Source organism: Pongo pygmaeus, chromosome 2, assembly GCF_028885625.2.
Source record: "Pongo pygmaeus isolate AG05252 chromosome 2, NHGRI_mPonPyg2-v2.0_pri, whole genome shotgun sequence".
In the NCBI taxonomy this organism is placed as follows: Eukaryota; Metazoa; Chordata; class Mammalia; order Primates; family Hominidae; genus Pongo; species Pongo pygmaeus.
In genome coordinates this window covers 67,503,841-67,520,207 of record NC_085930.1, presented here as the reverse complement: position 1 = coordinate 67,520,207, position 16,367 = coordinate 67,503,841, and the positions used below count along the sequence as shown (strand labels likewise).

Sequence of the window (16,367 nt, the reverse complement as noted above, 5' to 3'; positions counted from 1 at the left end):
CGAGCTTCACTCTTCTGTATCACTGAGTGCTAATGGAGTGCCTACTGTACACAGGACTCAAACTGGGTGCTGTGGTAGAGAAAGGTGGGCTTCAGGCACTCATTCAAGCCCCCCACTTTGCAGATGAGGTAACTGAGGCCGAGCATGGGGCAGGGCTCTGCCTGGGGTCCCCCTGTGAGCCCTGTCCCCTGCCTCCCACCTGCTGCACTCACCCGCCTTCCCGATCTGCACAGCCAGCTTGGTGAGCTTGCCCTGCAGCACGGACTTCTCCTTCTTGTGCATGCTGGCCTTCTTCCTGTCGTCAGCGTCGCCACCCTCGGCACTCTTGAGGGGCTGCATCTCCATGGCGGCTGCCCCGTCCTGCTGTTTGGCTGCAGGGGGCAGATCACGCACGTGCATACACACAGACACATAGACACACACATGCAGGTCAGCCCACAGGGTGGAGACGCTGGCACCCACCCCTGCCTGCCCAGGGTAGGTGCTGACTGCCTGGACTGAGCCCCGCATGGCTGGTGCAGAAGTCCTGTGATGGGGGGCCTGCCTCTTCCAGCTGGAGCTATGGACCCCAGTGGCATTCACTGCCTCAGACCTGGAATCTGGGACACAGCAGGGACTGATGCTGTTACCCTGGATCCCCCTCTCGGCCTGAACAAGCCCGTGGGTCCTACCCCAGGTGGTCCCTTGTCCTTTCCCACATTCAGACAAGACAGACAGGCTTGGGCTCTACTCAGCTGGTCCTTGGGACCTGTTGTGGGATATTAAGTAGCCACTAGACAGGAGGGACAAAAAAGGAGGCTTAGAACGTAAAAGAGGGCAGCCATGGGAGCCAAGTCACTATCCCAGTTGGTGTGGCCTCTTCATGCAGGATGGACTGGAGGGCCCGTGACCCTTTTGGACAGAGACTGAGCCAAACTCCCTACCCCTCAACCTCTAAGGATCTCAAAGTCTTCGGCTGAATGGGGAGCAGGGTTCAAAGGCTAGGGAGATGCTGGCCCGTGGGTATCCCCCTCCTCACCGGTGGACACCTCTTTATTTGGCCTGGTACCATGCAAATCACAGCTACACCCCCAAGGTCGTCAGACACCTGTAAGAGTGGATGTGTCTGCCTCTGGCTCTCGCCAGTCTCTGTCTCTGGTGTGACTGTCAGAGCCGGTGGGGAGGGGCCTCAGGGATGACAAACGCCGGTTAATACAAAAGGGTTACCTTTGCTCTGGCTGGCGTCCACATTGCCATCCTGCATTTTACCTACACGACAAAGAATTTTAACAGACAACAGAGAACAGACAACACATGGTCGGTCATCACGAAGACGCAACAGGCCACGGACATTAATGTCACAGATGGAGGGAGGGCCGTGCTGACTGCATCCCTCTGTGTGGGGATGCGGGCTGGGGAAGGCCCTGAAGCAGGAGCAGGCCTGGCTGCACCTTAGCTGTGGGGCCTGCCAGCTGGGCAACTCTTGATTCTCTAGGGGACTCAGGAGGGAGGTTTCTGCTGGAATACTTTTGGCCCTGAGTGTGTTACAGATCAAAGGGCAGTATCAGAGGGTGCAGGGGACTAGAGTCTGCTGGAGGAGGCAGCAGAGAAGCACTCAGGCCCCCACACCAAGGTTTTTGTGACTGATTTGGTGTTTTCTGCGTTGAGAGAAGGCAAAGGGAAACTTGTTCAGTTACGTCCTTTTCATTTTTCCATAAAAGAAAACACACAGACGAGAGAGGAGAGAGAGAGAGAGAGAGAGAGGAGAGTGTGTTTCTAGAATGGAGAGGAGTTTGGACAAGGCACTGAGGTCAATGTGTTCCTTAGTTTTGGCCTTCAAGAGGGATGATCTTTCTCCTTCTCCTTCTGAAGAGTGTGAAGCCACCCAAGGATGACCCCTTGCCGAATGCCCCTGAGTGTGACCAGAACAAAGAGTGATCAGGGGTCCCCATGGTGGTATACGAGGGACCTCAAGTGTGGCCGGGTTCTTGGTGAAGTGCCCTGGTCCCCAATGGGGGTGCTGACCCCTTGGTAGGGGTATGGCTCAGGCTACAGCAGCAGGCTAAGTAGTGTCAGTGGGCACCCCCTTCCATACCAGGGCCTGGTGCTGCATCTGCCCCCCCCGCCCCACTCATCAGAGCTGCCTGGGAGGCCCCCACTCCATCCTTGGCAAGGAACTTGTGGGCTGGGTGTGCAATGTGGGCAATGGAAGCCTCTGTCTCTTGCCTAGCACACCTGCCTTTGCCAGCACCCTCCCATCTACTGGGCCTGCACGCTCACCCGGAGCTCTGCCTGCTCTGCCTACAGGCCTTGCCCCCTTGGGAGGGGTCTGAGAAGGTTGGCCACCCTTGGATGATGGCTGCAATGGTGATTCTCACAGCTCACATTCCAGGACAGCCCACCATGTGCTGGGCACACCCATAGGCTCCGAGATTCCATCTAATCCTCACCACAGCCTCACCTATGAAGGGTGTGCTTGTATTATACCCATTTACAGATGAGAAACTGAGGCTCAGAGAGGGAGATGAGCTGCTTGGGTCTCAATGGGTAAATGGAGAGCTGGCCCCAAAGTGCGTGCCTACTTCCGTCCTGCCATTGCTTCTCTAGAAGCTGCTGTCAGGGAGACCATGGTCACCCCTCAGCCCCCCTGAGCCCAGGGGAGGGAAGTTGAGGTGGCACTACTGGGACAGGGTTCCTGAAGTCTTCATTTCACCACCAAGTAGCTGCTGGCTTTATATCTCCCAATCTCATCAGCTTCCACTTTCATAAAACAGGATGAGACATTCACCTCCCAGAGTGCCCCAGTTAACTTCATAATAATCACTTGCACGGTTCAGCCTTTTGCAGTTTCAAAGGGCTTTTGCAAGTGTCATCTCTTGTCAGTCTTCCCAGTATCCCTGCAAGGTGGGGCAGGAGGGATTTTCATCATTCTCATTTTATAGATGGGGAAACTGAGGCCAAGGGAAGTTCAGAGGCAGCCTGCATTTAGAAACATCCTCGGAATAACCCCATGGCTGCAGGATTAGTTCATCACTGTCACTGTGTCCACTTTCTTGGTGACTCAGAGGGGAGAAGTGGCTTCCCCGAACCTCGCCCAGCATTGTCTATTCAAGGGTAAGTGCAGAGCTGTCCCCATGGCCTCCCATGGCAAACGATCAGTTGCCCACCCTGGGCTTTAAAGTGAAAGACCCCCTGTGTCTCTACTGTAAAATTCTTTCTACTGGATTAAAAAACACAAGAGAAAAAAGCTTTTTAGAGTAAGCAGGAATGAATAACAACAATTATTTTTATTTTCTAAAATAATTTTACTGACTGGGCTCAGGGGCACCAGGGGACTCCACTTCAATAGTTGGTTTTAGAAGGCTCAAAGGGGCCTTTATTTGCATTGCATATTATCAGATGCAATAGCCGGTGTGTGCACTCATTAAGCCCAGCTAGCAATTTCCTCTTTTATTTCCATAGTGAACACGTGATCAGAAAAATAATCACCAATGCATATGCTGGAGGAAGGGAAGGATGTTCTGGGAGTGCTGAGGCACAGATGGCCTGGTTTCTCAGAAGCGAGGGACTTATTTGGGGCTCTCCTGGCCAAACTGGTGCTCGCCTGGCCCTGAATTATGGTGGAACAGCCAGCTTTGGCCCCATGTGGGATCTGGAGATGGGCTGTATGTCAGGAGAGCTAGGAATGGGGTCCAAGATGGAGCCCTCAGGTGGAGTCTCAGAGGTCCTTCTCTGTATCTGGAATCAGATGCACCTTTTCCAAATGGGTCTATTCTCTCTGTGCATCACAAGGGGCATGGGTGTGAAGTGCATGGATTGGGAGGATTCCTGGTAAGTTGACCTGATACACAAGCTCTGGGGAGAGAGATCACTACCTGGGAGACTTGGGAAACACCACTTCTCTTCCCTGTGCCTCCATTTTCTCCTCTGTGAAATGGGCTGATATCAACTAAGGTGATGTTTATGAAAGGCACTGGAAAAGCACTGTGTAAACGTTGGGAGTTAGTAGTGATATGTTATTATTATTGTTGCCCAGGCTGGAGTGCAGTGGCGTGATCTTGGTTCACTGCAACCTTGAACTCCTGGGCTCAAGCAATCCTCCTACTTCAGCTTCCTGAGTTGCTGGGAATATAGATGTGTGCCACTATTCCCAGCTAATTAATTTTTTTTTTTTTTATTTGTAGAGATGTGGTCTCACTATGATGTCTAGGCTGGTCTCAAACTCTTGACCTCAAGCGATTGTCCTGCTTCAGCCTCCCAAAGTGTTGGGATTATAGGCGTGAACCACTGTGCCCAGCCCATGATGTCTAATTTTTTTTTCTTTTTTGAGACAGAGTCTCACTCTGTCTCCTAGGCTGGAGTGCAGTGGCATGATCTTGGCTCACTGCAACCTCCACTTCCCGGGTTCAAGAAATTCTCCTGCCTCATCCTCCTAAGCAGCTGGGATTACAGGTGCCCACTACCATGACCGGCTAATTTTTTTTATTTTTTATTTTTTTGTATTTTTAGTAGAGACAGAGTGAAACCATGTTGCCCAGGCTGGTCTCCAACTCCTGACCTCAAGCAATCCACCTGCCTCGGCCTCCCAAAGTGCTGGGATTTCAGGCGTGAGTCATTGCGCCCGGCCTCATGATGTATAATTAAATGTGATTATAACCTTGATTACAGGTCAGGTATTACATAGTGACACACTAGTAAATGTAAAAGAAAAATAACTAAATAATAATGGCAATCATAATGCTTCCAAGATGAATGGACCACACCCATTTTTCAGTTGGGGACTTGGGGGAGCAGGGTCAAAGGGAAAAATTATCACCCTAATTTTTTTTTTCCATATCCAAGTCATTGTGATCTGGCTCAGAGGAAGGAGGGGAAAGAACACTTAATTCTCTCTCAATCGGCAAGGTTCCACCTTGGGCCTCTCCACTTGTAATGTGCTCTCACCTGGAGTCTAGTAACCCTGTTAAAATGCAGATTCTCCTTCAGTTGGTCTGGGGTGGGGTCTGAGATTCTGCATTTCTAAGGAGCTCCCAGGTGATGTGCAGGCTTTGGGTCCTGTGATCACATTTTGAATAGCAATGGCTTAGAGCATTATTTCCCAGAGTATATTATGGGGCAGACCAATTCCACAGGATTCAGCCAGGAAAGGTCTTGCAGTCAAATCAGCCTAGGAAACTCTATATGACTCTGTAACTCTCCGCTACACATCAGCATATTTAAGGCTCTGAGCAGTCCTCTAACCAGGACTAATTCTGTAACCAGGAAGAGATCAATTCAATCCAGTGGTTCTTAAACATCTTTGACCACAGAATCCTTTTCTTGGGGTGAAGACCTCTTAACATCCTTGTGAAACTTACAAGACACCCTCCATTGGGAAATCCTGGATCAGGAGGAGAAGCACACACTTTAGAGCCAGCCAGGTCTGGGTTCTGGGTTCAAATCCCAGCTCTGCTACTTTCTAGCTCTGTGACCTTAGGCTAGTGTCTTGGTCTCCTTGAGCCTCAGTCTCCTCATCTTTAAAGTGGGGACAATAAAACCTGTATCATGGGGGTGTCATGAGGATTAAATGAGATGGTAAATATGAAATGCTTTCAACAGTGCCTGGTATACAGTAGGTGGTCAAGAAATGAAAGTTTCCTACAGTTTCTCTTGGGATATTCGGGGTTTTCTGCTGCAGTTTGGAAGTGAAGCTGCCCTTTTTTTTCTGAGACTGGCCAGCCTTGATGGGGTCTGTATGTTCACAAAGCTCAGCAGGCTCACTGCCGGGGGGAAGTGGGTGCCCCCTCCAGGTTCCCTCTCTCTCAGCCATGGGTTTGCCCACATGGGTTCTCCTTGTCACCCTCAGCCACCCCTCCCTGAGGCATGACACCTCCCACTCCCCAAGCTGTCATCCTTCCTCCTCCTGTGCCTGAAATAGACCCACACCAAAATTAGTCCTTCTTGGCAAGGCACTGCTCACAGAAGTGCCTTACTCAGCCCCGACACCTACTAGGTGCTTCCATCTTTGGTCACTTTGAATGCAGGTGGCTTGGGGAGAGGTCTAGGGCAGGAGATGGGAGGCTGCGGGGAACAAGTCTCCATATTTTGCAGGAGTGGTGAGAAGTGAATGATAGGACATAATGGATGAGAAACCCACAGCCCAGTGCCTGGTATGCAGAGACGGTGGGAAAAAGATTTTCCCCTGCCCTCAGCTCCTCTGGGGCAATGTTTTCATGATGGAGCCCTAATGGCTGTCAACAGTTCAGGAGTAGCCTGGGGGACTATTATGTTACCTAATTTGGGGATAGGGGTGGTATCTGAGTAAACAAAAGCCTTGTCTGTTGCTCTGAAGCCAGAAGGGGATAGAAATCCGAAATCTTCTAAAGGCTTTGGGGCAAGTGAATGGAATTCCTTCTTGCCTGTGTGTAAGGAGATTAAGATGCAGACCCCAGTACACAGTGGCAGCCCCTCTCCCCCACCCTCCAACCCTGTGACCCAGGACAAATGCTCCAGCACAGGCAACAGCAAGAAACACCAGTCCACATCCGAAGGACAGAACCAGGCCCGAGCCCAAGCGAAACCCCTGCCCGTTGGCTCCATGAAAGAGAAGAGGAAGAACCGTTTACTGGTGGCTCAGCCATGCTACGGGACAGGGCCAAGGAGCTGAATCCCGGCCTGGGTCCCCTTGCCTCGAGGAAATTTTAAGAGTCAAGGACTAGAGCCTTTGCTGGGGACCCAGATGCCAGCTTCAGCCCAAGCCCTGATCCCAGGCCTTTTTCCCAAAGCCAGGGCCAGGAATACACTTAGGAGAGGGCCATGCCAGGTGGGACGCTGCTTCTTGGGAGCCAATCTGAAGCCAAAGTCTTGTCTCTTGTCTGGGCTCCATGGGGAGTCAAGGGCCTGGCAGGAGCCAGCACCTTTTTGGCAGCTGCGAGGCTGACAGGGTGCAGAGCTGACTCCCCTGGCTGTGGCTCCTGTCTTAAGCGCCTGCCCCATGTGAGAGGGTGACTGTCCCAGCGGCCCATGCACATCCGAGATCTGTGCAGTCCAGAACAAGGAAAGAAAGCCCAAAGTTGGGGTGGGGGTGAGAGACGCCCATCCAACCACGACCAGGAGCTCGCCGTGGGAGACATACCATTGACTAGGCTGGCATTCGCACTATCTGCAGCATTTGAAGCTGCCGCACCGTCTGCTGCTGCAGGGGGGGTGGGAGGGATGGAAAATGCAGTGTCACAATGGAGAAAAGCAACAACAACAAAGACATGAACCAACTTGTGGGGAGATAACATGACTCTATTCTTAAAAAAAAAATTATCCTTTGGAAACCAAGAAACTCAAATTTGGGGTGGGGGTGAAATGTTCCATAGAGATGCCGCAGAGGTCGAGGGGAGAAACTCAGACATGGAGGGTCTTTCAAATAAAGCATGGTGGATGACCAGGGTGGTTAGGTGGGATGGTGCTGGTCTGTGCTGAGGTCTGGACTCTGCTGGTCCAACCAGTCAAGAGAGGGCTCCATGAAATGAGGAGATCTGGCTGCCCACTGGGGGCCAGGAGTGGAAAAATATTCACCAGGCAGTTCAGCATGGGCACAGACCACTCAGAATGAGTATTCTCCACAACCACCATCTCTGTGCATCAGGGTGTTCTGGCAGAACATTTGCTAATGGTGATGACTTTGACTTAACTGGATTCATGCCCTTGATTCAGGCCACTGCCTCCTTCCTTAACCCGCATTCCAGAGACTGCTTTGAGAACTCTCATGTGAGATGCCCCCCAAATTTAAAAGGTGACATCAAGCATGTTGCATTTTGCATATGGGATGGAAAAGGCACTAGTGAATTTTTCTTAATTTAGAAATTAAAAGTGATATGAGTTGGCTAAATTCACACCTTTTGCTCTTTCTTGGGGGTGGGGAATAGTGTTCTATGGGCAGGAAGAGGCCCCACTGGGTGAAGCACACTGTTGCGTGAGGGCATGGGCTCCCCGGGGGTGCTGGTGGGGAGAGCAGGGCCTGAGGGGAGGGTCCTGTGATGGTGAGCAAGCTTTGCATGCTGGTACGCAGGGCTAAGGGTGGTGTAGAGATGGGGGTGGTACCACTTGGCATTGGCCGGTAGGGTGAGGCACTGTAAGGGCAAGAGGGTGGAGTGGGGTGTTGGCTTGTCCCACAGGGCTGGCATCACACGAGGGCACAAAGGAGGGTCTGGGGGGTGGAGCCACCTGCAGGCATGTGGCCTCCTCCAGCTGTGTGCTGGTGGTCTAGGGGCAGGGCCCAATGACCAAAGCCTGCTGCTATTTCTAAAAGCCCATCTACCCTGAGGGTGTCTTACTGTACCTGGTAGCTGAAGGCCATCCCCCTTCTTCACACCTGTGTGATGATTTTTGAGACATGTTAATGAAGGAGAAACACACAGCCTCATCTGCCCATGCGCACACACACACACACAAACACACACATGTGCATACACACATGGCCATACACCTAGGGTCATCCTGAAATGGGGACATGTGGTGGGCTCTAAGCAATGTTCCTAGTGGAGGTGATGGGATGGGAGGGCAGAAGGGGCCCAGCTGAGGCCATGCTGCTCATGGTGGCCTGAGATGCTGGGCTGCTCCCCCAGGCTTCCTCTGCCACATCCCTTCCACATTCCACCATCTTCTTTCTACATGAGGCTATTTTTCTGACATCTCCATCTCACAGGAATGCAGGTACATGCTCAGCGAAGGACCCTGAACTGTGCTTCTGGGGCAGTTGACGCTTGTCTTCCTACTGGCATTTAAAAACCACAGATCTGGCCCTACTAGCATTTTAAAAACCACAGATCTGGCCCATAGAAGAGTCTGGGGGCATCTTCCCCTCACTCAAGCCTCAGTGAGGCGAAGATAATGAGTACAGGCTGCTGAATCCTGCCTACCTGCTCAGATCTGCCTAACTGCTGTCATTGTGGAATAGGGCTCAGCCATCCTACCACAGATTCAAACCCAGCATGTGCACACTCTCCTTATGTCCTCTGGGACTTAGTCAGGACTCTTTCCTCAGTTTCAGCCTCAGCACCCCTTTACTCTCTCCAGCCTTCTAATTTCCCAGAACACAGCTCAGCCCCATTGTCCCGCTGGAGGGGCCACCATAATCTTAGGGGACCCCCTAGAAAATGGGTTTTGCCTTCAGGAACAAGTAATCTTCAGTCTCGACCTAAGCTCTGTGCCTGATTGGCCTCTGAGAGCTGGAGGGAGCAGGGCTGCCCCTAAAACTCAGGGGGGAGGCATCTGTCCTCTCATCTCCCTTCTGGGGTTCTAGAAGTTCTGAATGTCACAGATCCTCCCCTTGTGCTCGAGGAAGGAGACAAAAGACTGAAAATGTGAAAGGGGGGCTATCTTTGAGATCAAGTGTGGTGACAGGTAAGGAGTCAGCTGTGCTGGGACCAGAAGCCTGGGCCTTTGGATTTGGGCCTGGCCTGACGAGACTTGAGCTTTTTGTGTGAGCATCTCTCCGTCTGTTCTGAGAGACAGTTTTAGCCTGGGTGGTCAGCCTGCTGCACTGAGGAGAGCCCAGTGAACAAGGAATCTTATTTTCAAGGAGGAGGAAGAACCAGAACTCAGACAAGATGGTAGGTCTGGGAGCACTGGAGAGTAAATTCATAATGGTTGATTTGGAGCCATGCATCTGGCTGCCTTTCCCAGAATCTCCTCTGCCCATGTCTTGGATGAATCTATGCTGAGTGGATTTTCAGTTCTGCTCAGTGGAGTTGACAATATTGGAAGGAATACGCTTGGGTGGGGATTTCTACTCAATACTGGAGTGATGATGGGACCAATTGATGCTGGCTGTTTCTACCACTTGAGGCTGGAGACTCAACGACATGGTCAGCATCCTTGGCCTGGCCCAGAGGGGAAGGAGGGGCCTCCATGACATGATTGGACAAGACAGAGACTGGGACAAGACCTGGAGATGGAACAGACAGAGCCTACCTGGCCCATGCAGGCCTTAAGGATGCAGGAGGTGGCTGTCAGCACAGGGTGTGGACATAGAAGGCACTCAATAACTATCTTGTTGAGTGAACAAATAAAAAAAAAAAAATGTGGCCTTAAGAGCTCCTCTCCTGGTCTGCAAGGGGATTAGGCTTACCTTTTTTGTCTTTCTTCTCTTCCTCTTCACCACCAGCCCCCAGGAGGGTAAAGATGATGCCAGTCTGAGAGTTCACACCCACAGCAGTCACCAACATCCGTCCTGAGCCCTCCATCACATGGGTCCCTGGGAAAGGGGACAAAAGCCAAGTTACCATTGCACGGTTGAAGCCCTCTCCCCAAAGGAGTGAAAAAATGTGGTCTCAGTCAGCTCCTGGCTCTTTGCCTGCTGAGGTCATGGGGCATCACCTATGGTTAAGATTCACACTGTGTGTGTGGTGGGCTCTTTCAAGATGCTTTCACCTCAGGACAGTGCTGGGGTGGAAACACTGCTACCTATCAGTTCTCAGGTACCCCAAACATCTCCAGGCCCACCACCTACTACCCGGCCTGGAGGGTCACTTCCTCCTTCTGTCTCCTTCTCCCCACTCCTCTACCACCCTTACAGATGTAGACATCAAACTCCAGGAGTGTTATCAGTGTCATGATGCCACTATATACATTACAAAAATCACAGATTTTTTCGTATCACTTTACAGCTACTGCAGCATTGTTGGTGCTCATCTCTATTTTATAAATAAAGTGGTTATGCAACTGCTTGCTAGATCTTGTTATTCAGTGTTCTAATAAAGTACACTCATTACTATACCACACATTTTTTTTTCTACTTTATGCCAATATAATTGGTTTCCTTTGTGACCTCAGTGGGATCTTGTGGGACCTCATGCATTTCATTTTATGCATTTCAAGGCTTTATTTGGAGTAGGGGTGGCACATGATGATACCAGACTACTCCAGGGGTCTATGCTGCAAGAAAGGTTAAGAACCACTTTCCTAGAACTTTAGATTTCTCAAACTGGGTTCCAAAGGACCCTGAAATTCTTTCCAGGGGCTGGAAGGGTGGCTATGGGGGGTGAAGGAGGCCTTTGGTCAGGATGGCTCTACTTTTATTTGTTTTATCTTTGGGGCTTCAGTGTCAGCTTTTGTTTCATGAGAGAGCCTTGCTGCTGCTTGCAGGCAGCCTCTCTACCATGCAGGCTCAGAGAGCAACTTGTCCAACAGCAAGCAAGGGCTTCAGAGGGAGGATAAGCTGCAGAGAGGGAAGAAATGTGGTCTATACACTCAATGGAATATTATTCAGCCTTAAAGAGAAAGAAACTTGAACACAGGCTACAACATGGATGAACCTTGAGGATACTGCAGTAAGTAAGTGAGCCAGCCACAAAAGGACCATAAATACTATATGATTCCACCTGCATGAGGTCCCCAGAGTCATCAGCTTCAGAGATAGAAAGTAGAATGGTGGCTGCCAGGGGCTGGGGAAGGGAAATGAAAATTAGTGTTTAATGGGTGCAGAGCTTCAGTTTGGGAAGAATGAAAGAGTTCTGTGGATGGATGGTGGTGATGGTTGCACAAAAATGTGAAAGTGCTTAATGCCATTGAACTGTACACTTAAAAGTGGTTAAAATGGTAAATTCTATGTTATGTGTATTTTACTATTAATATAATTTTAAAAATTGGAAAAAAAAAGCCCACTGAAGCCATGGCCTCACTGGGGAAGCAAAGGTGACCCCAGGAGGACAGCTGGGACCCAGTCTGGGAAGTAGACAGCAGCTATGCCCACCCAGTTCTAGCAGCGAGGGAATGCGGCACTGCTGGTCCTTTGTCCTTTGATTGGTGCTGGAAGAATCTGGATGCTGGAAGGTTGGCTCTCCAGGCACACAGTTTTTTTTTCCTGTTTTTATCTTTTTGCTACTCTGGGTAGAAAGCTGTATACCATGCAGGACGCACTACCTTCTCAGATGGGGGAGTAAGAATTCCACCCTGGCCTGGCTGGACAGTGTCACAGAGGCCTTGACAGCCATGACAGTGACTCTCCGACATGCCATGCCTTGCTTCTGGGACTCACTTCTGCTTTTCAGAGTTCTCCTTTCTGTCCGCTTGAGACTAGGTGCCACTTCTTCCTGTTTTCAGCATAACTTATCTCTCACTGTGTTTTGGTTTGCTTCAGATTTGAAGTCTATGTCAGGAAACTCATTAGAATTGTATCTAAAATAAGGGTTGAGGGGTTCTGGGTCAGACCTAAAGAGCTTTTCTTAAGCAAGGAATCTGTTTTCACTTTTTAAGTGGCATCACCCACCTTGTCCCTTTCCTTGTAGGATCTGAGTGATATCCCGATGTTGTGTGTGTGTGTGTGCCTGTGTGTGTGTGCTGCATGCTTTGTGTGTGTGTGTGTGCGTGCAACAATCTAGCCTCTTGGTCTCTAGGGTCTCAGGATCTCAAAGTGCTTTACAGAGAGACAGATACTGTCCAATGATTCCTTTCAGGCACGTAAATGCCAGGCTCTCCATGCACAGATGCAGAAACCACGTCATGAAGGCTCACAGAGGGGCTGTGCAGAACCCAGATTCTCAGATGGCAAGCTCTTTGGCCATTCCCAGGACAGAAGGACAGTGCTTTTTTCTCCCCCTTGGCAGGGCACAGTGGGGACCACAGAATGAGCTCAGACATTGGCTCTAGGCTGAGCAGCCCAGGCCTGGTGACTTCTCATCACAGGCAGACCCTGGAGCACCCCACCCTGCTCTGTCACCCTGCTGAGGCCCAGTAACAGGGCCTTGTTCATTATAATAACTTGCTGACAAGATGCCTCCGTGGGCACCAGCTCGGCTTGTTAGGGTGCTAGGAGGAGGGGTTGTTACATATCAGCATTAGACAGATAAGAAACTGGGGTCTCATGGCAGGTATCACTGGAGACTCTTCAAAGGAGAGGAAGGAACACTACATTGCATTCATAGGGCACAGAAAGCAGTAACAGCCACCCAAGCTGACCTCTGTAGAACACCTACTGTGTGCAGGGCACATGCTGCCCTCCACGCTCAATGATCTCATCTAGTCCTCAAACTGGAGGAAACTGAGGCTCAGAGTGGAGGGGTGGCCTGCTGAGTCACTCTGCAGGTGACGGGCAGAGCCTGGACTTGAACTCTCTGCTGTCCCTGAGCCTGCTGTCTTTGTTACATTCCACTTCGCCTCCAGGGGCAAGGCCCTCACATTCTGGTCTGAGACACATCAGTAGAAAGGTTCGTTGGAAATGAAGGCATTGGTTCTCCGGCTTAGGTGGCAACCAAGAGGCTGCTCCCCACCTCCCAACCCAAGACAGGATGGAAAAAGATGCAGGGGGCCAATTTCCACCCAAGATAATCAGACTCCCAAATCACCTTCTAATCTAATCACTCCCATCGCAGCAGGGAGCTGGCAGCTCTACACCCACATCCGGAGGCAGGAAGGTGGGAGGAGGACGCCAGGGAGGGGCTTAGGCATAGTGCGCTCCCCGCCCAGCCCTGGAGATGCCCCAGGGTGTCCTCCAGAGCCAAGCAATAGCCAGGGCAGGGGAGACGCGGCATCTACAATCCCCAGTCCTCCCTCCCTCTGTCCTCTGGTATCCCCAAGCCTCTGCTCTTACCTGTGTCCCTCCAGTTCCAATCCCCTCTCCGAGGGTTTGGAGGGCTCCCTGAGGTCAAAACCACTCAGTCAGTGTCCCCTGGATGAGACCTCAGCCTTCTTGGGCCCTGGACACTGAGTTCTGTCTCGTGGCCTCTGCCCTTGGAGCGTGCACAGTTCACTGGGCCTTGGTGTCCGCCTCCCTGGCCTTTGCTCACAGTGACCACCTGAATGCCTTTCCCTCACCTCTTGCTCAAAACCTCCTTCACAGGATGAATGCCCTTCTCCTTGGGTAGCCCTCCTGACTCCCACTAGGGGACTTCATCTGTCTCCTCTGAATCACCTGAAGTCTCCTCTGGGGGTGCTTCCAGGCCTGGCTCCTCAACCTGACCATGAGCCCTTCGAAGGCAGGGTCTGAGTGGGAGTGTCCTCTGGGCCTCCCCCGCACAGCCTGGTTTGGAGCTGCAACTCCAGCACAATTTTTTGTACTATTTTGAACTTTCCAGGGTGGGTATGTATTACATTTATAATTGGGAATACCGACGCCCCTAATAAATCATCTTTATGTTTTGCAGAGGGTCACATTCATCCCAGCTGTGCCCCCTCCTCCCACACCTCACTGGGCTGTGCCCTGTCCTCTCCCAGGCCCTCCTGCCAGGGGAAGACTCTAAAGGACTGGGGCATTCCCTAGACTGTTCCCCTTCAGCTCCACGAGTCCCCTGCAGAGGGCAATGCTTAACACCATGGCAGAAGCAATTAATGGCAGAGCAACAGACATCCAAGTCAAAGTGCAGTGGGCTAAACCTCTCAAAGGATGACCACAGGGGCAGAGGTGGGAACCTCTTGGGGATGGAGGCCCTGATAGGGCCTTGTGGGACCTCACTGTCCATAGTCCCTTGGGCAGCACTCTGTAGCCCCCACCTCCTCTAACTGCTCACAGAGCCCTTCAGAAGACAAGCACGGGGAGGGGTAGAGAGAGAGCCCTGGACCCAGAAGAGGGCACCTGGGACCTGGTGTCTAATTCTGATTGCTATGTGACCTTGGGGCCAGCCCCTCTCCTCTCTGGACCTCAGTTTTGTCATCTGTAGAGTGGGGAGGGAGCTGGCTTAGGCCCCACATCTCAGCAATAGTGTCTCAACACTGTCCCAGGGAGACCAGCCTAGGGCATGTCCTGGGTAGGGTGGACAGCTAAATCTCGGGAAGAAGAGGGTGTGGAGAGGCCGGCAGAGGCCCAAGTGGACAGAATGACCAGATGGCGTACCCTTCCCCCAGCTCCACAGTCCTTCACTTGACAGACAGACATGGTGGGGTGTCAACTCCATGCCAGGCTCTGGGGCCTGAGAGAGGGCTCCCTGTGGTCCCTGCCCTCCAGGAGCTCACAGTCTAGCTGGGGTCAAGGAGAGCAGATAGGCACACAGATCCACAGCAATGCAAGACAAAATCAAGCCAAGGACACGGCGGGCCGGAGGGGACACAGCCAGGCAAAGGTGGGAGGTGGTCCAGTGTGATGGCAGTGGGTGGGCCAGGCCAAAGTTCAGTGCCCACGAAGGGAGAAGGTGCCTGAGTGGAGGGTGACAGAGCGGAGTCTTTGCTTGGTGTTCAATAGGGAGCCACTGAGAGTATTTTTGGGTGGAGGGGGAGGAAGGAAGAGAATATCTTTTGAGCATTCATGATGTGCCAAGTTCCATCTGAGCCACTTTTTGCTCAGCTGTCACAGTCTGTGAGGTGGTTAGCCTCACCCCATTTTACAGACAGGGCAGCAGCTCAGGGGGTCATCTCTGCATTCAGCCCAGGAAGGCAGAGCTGGGATGGGAGCTGGTCTGTGGCTCCAATCTTGTGCTTTTTCCACTTTGTGGACAAAGTTGGTGGGAGAGCTGTCTGGGGCAGCCCCGAGGAGAGAAAGGGGGGCCAGAGCATGGTGGGGAGCTGCCAGCTATCCCATGAGTGGGAGGAAAAGGGAGCCCAGGCTCAGGGAACACTGTGGTTTCCGTGGATGGGACTGTCTGTCCTGTCCTGCCCAAGCTTCTGTCCCTGTCCTGGTCCTGTGGAGGGGATGTTCCTTGGTCTCTGACCTGGCAGCAGAGAGTGGCCAGGACCTTCCCAGCTGCAGGCTCAAAGCCCATCCTGGCCTGTCCTGAACAGCAGGAGGTGGCTCTCCCTTGCCCTGAGCTGGTCCAGATGGTGGCAGTCTCGGAGTCAAAGCCTTCTGTGGTAGCTCGTGGGGTATGCTGAGCCATAGGTGGCAGAACTGGGAAGCCTCCTTTTACAAAATGGGGTTTCTGAGCCCAGATAAGGCGAATGACTGAAGTTGCAGAGGGTGTAGGACAGTAGGGGTTGGACCTAGGGTTCCTTGATCTCCCGGGTGTGACCTTTCAGGCCTCTCTCTGGACAGGGAGAAGGGAGAGGTCATCTCTTCTAAAAGGGTTCCTTCAGTGGGGAGAGGCCGTGAAGAAGGGATGGAGGCTATTTCTGGGGGCTATTATCTGCCTCCAGGCACAAGCACCAAACAAAGCCAATATGATTCCCAGCCCAGACACAGTCCTTCCATTATTACTGTTATTAATGCAATTAATAACACACGCTCACAGAGCATGAGGCAGTAGGCAAAGTGTCCCCCTCACAACAGCCCTGTGAGGTAGGTTTTGGCGCACGTTCAATCCCCAGCCCCTCCGCCCACCACTTTCTGGCTCAGAGAGCTTGAGTGATGGCCCAGGGTCACACAGCTGTGAGTGGTGGAGCCGGGACTTGAACCCGTGCTCTATCCACTACACCCCGCTGCCTCTCATGGAGAAGAGGCAGGGTAGTGTAATGGAGAGAGTGCGGGCCGAGTAGCAGACTGGGCCTTCTGC

At 52.0% G+C, this 16,367-nt stretch overlaps 1 protein-coding gene across 17 annotated transcripts in view; it reads right to left on the bottom strand.

The window, feature by feature from the left end:
- The window catches only part of ATP2B2 (ATPase plasma membrane Ca2+ transporting 2), a 388,403-nt gene that overhangs the window by 55,058 nt on the left and 316,978 nt on the right, over positions 1–16,367 (bottom strand). For 11 of the 17 annotated variants that reach the window (XM_054481331.2, XM_054481334.2, XM_054481347.2 and 8 more), the window contains 5 exons: positions 10,082–10,207; positions 8,291–8,323; positions 7,094–7,153; positions 1,207–1,248; positions 213–371 (listed from right to left, as the gene is read on the bottom strand). In XM_054481331.2, the coding sequence (XP_054337306.1) occupies positions 213–371; positions 1,207–1,248; positions 7,094–7,153; positions 8,291–8,323; positions 10,082–10,207 (420 nt within the window). The remainder of the gene's footprint in view (positions 1–212; positions 372–1,206; positions 1,249–7,093; positions 7,154–8,290; positions 8,324–10,081; positions 10,208–16,367) is intronic. The other 6 variants (XM_054481341.2, XM_054481344.1, XM_054481346.2 and 3 more) reach the window with 2 other exon arrangements.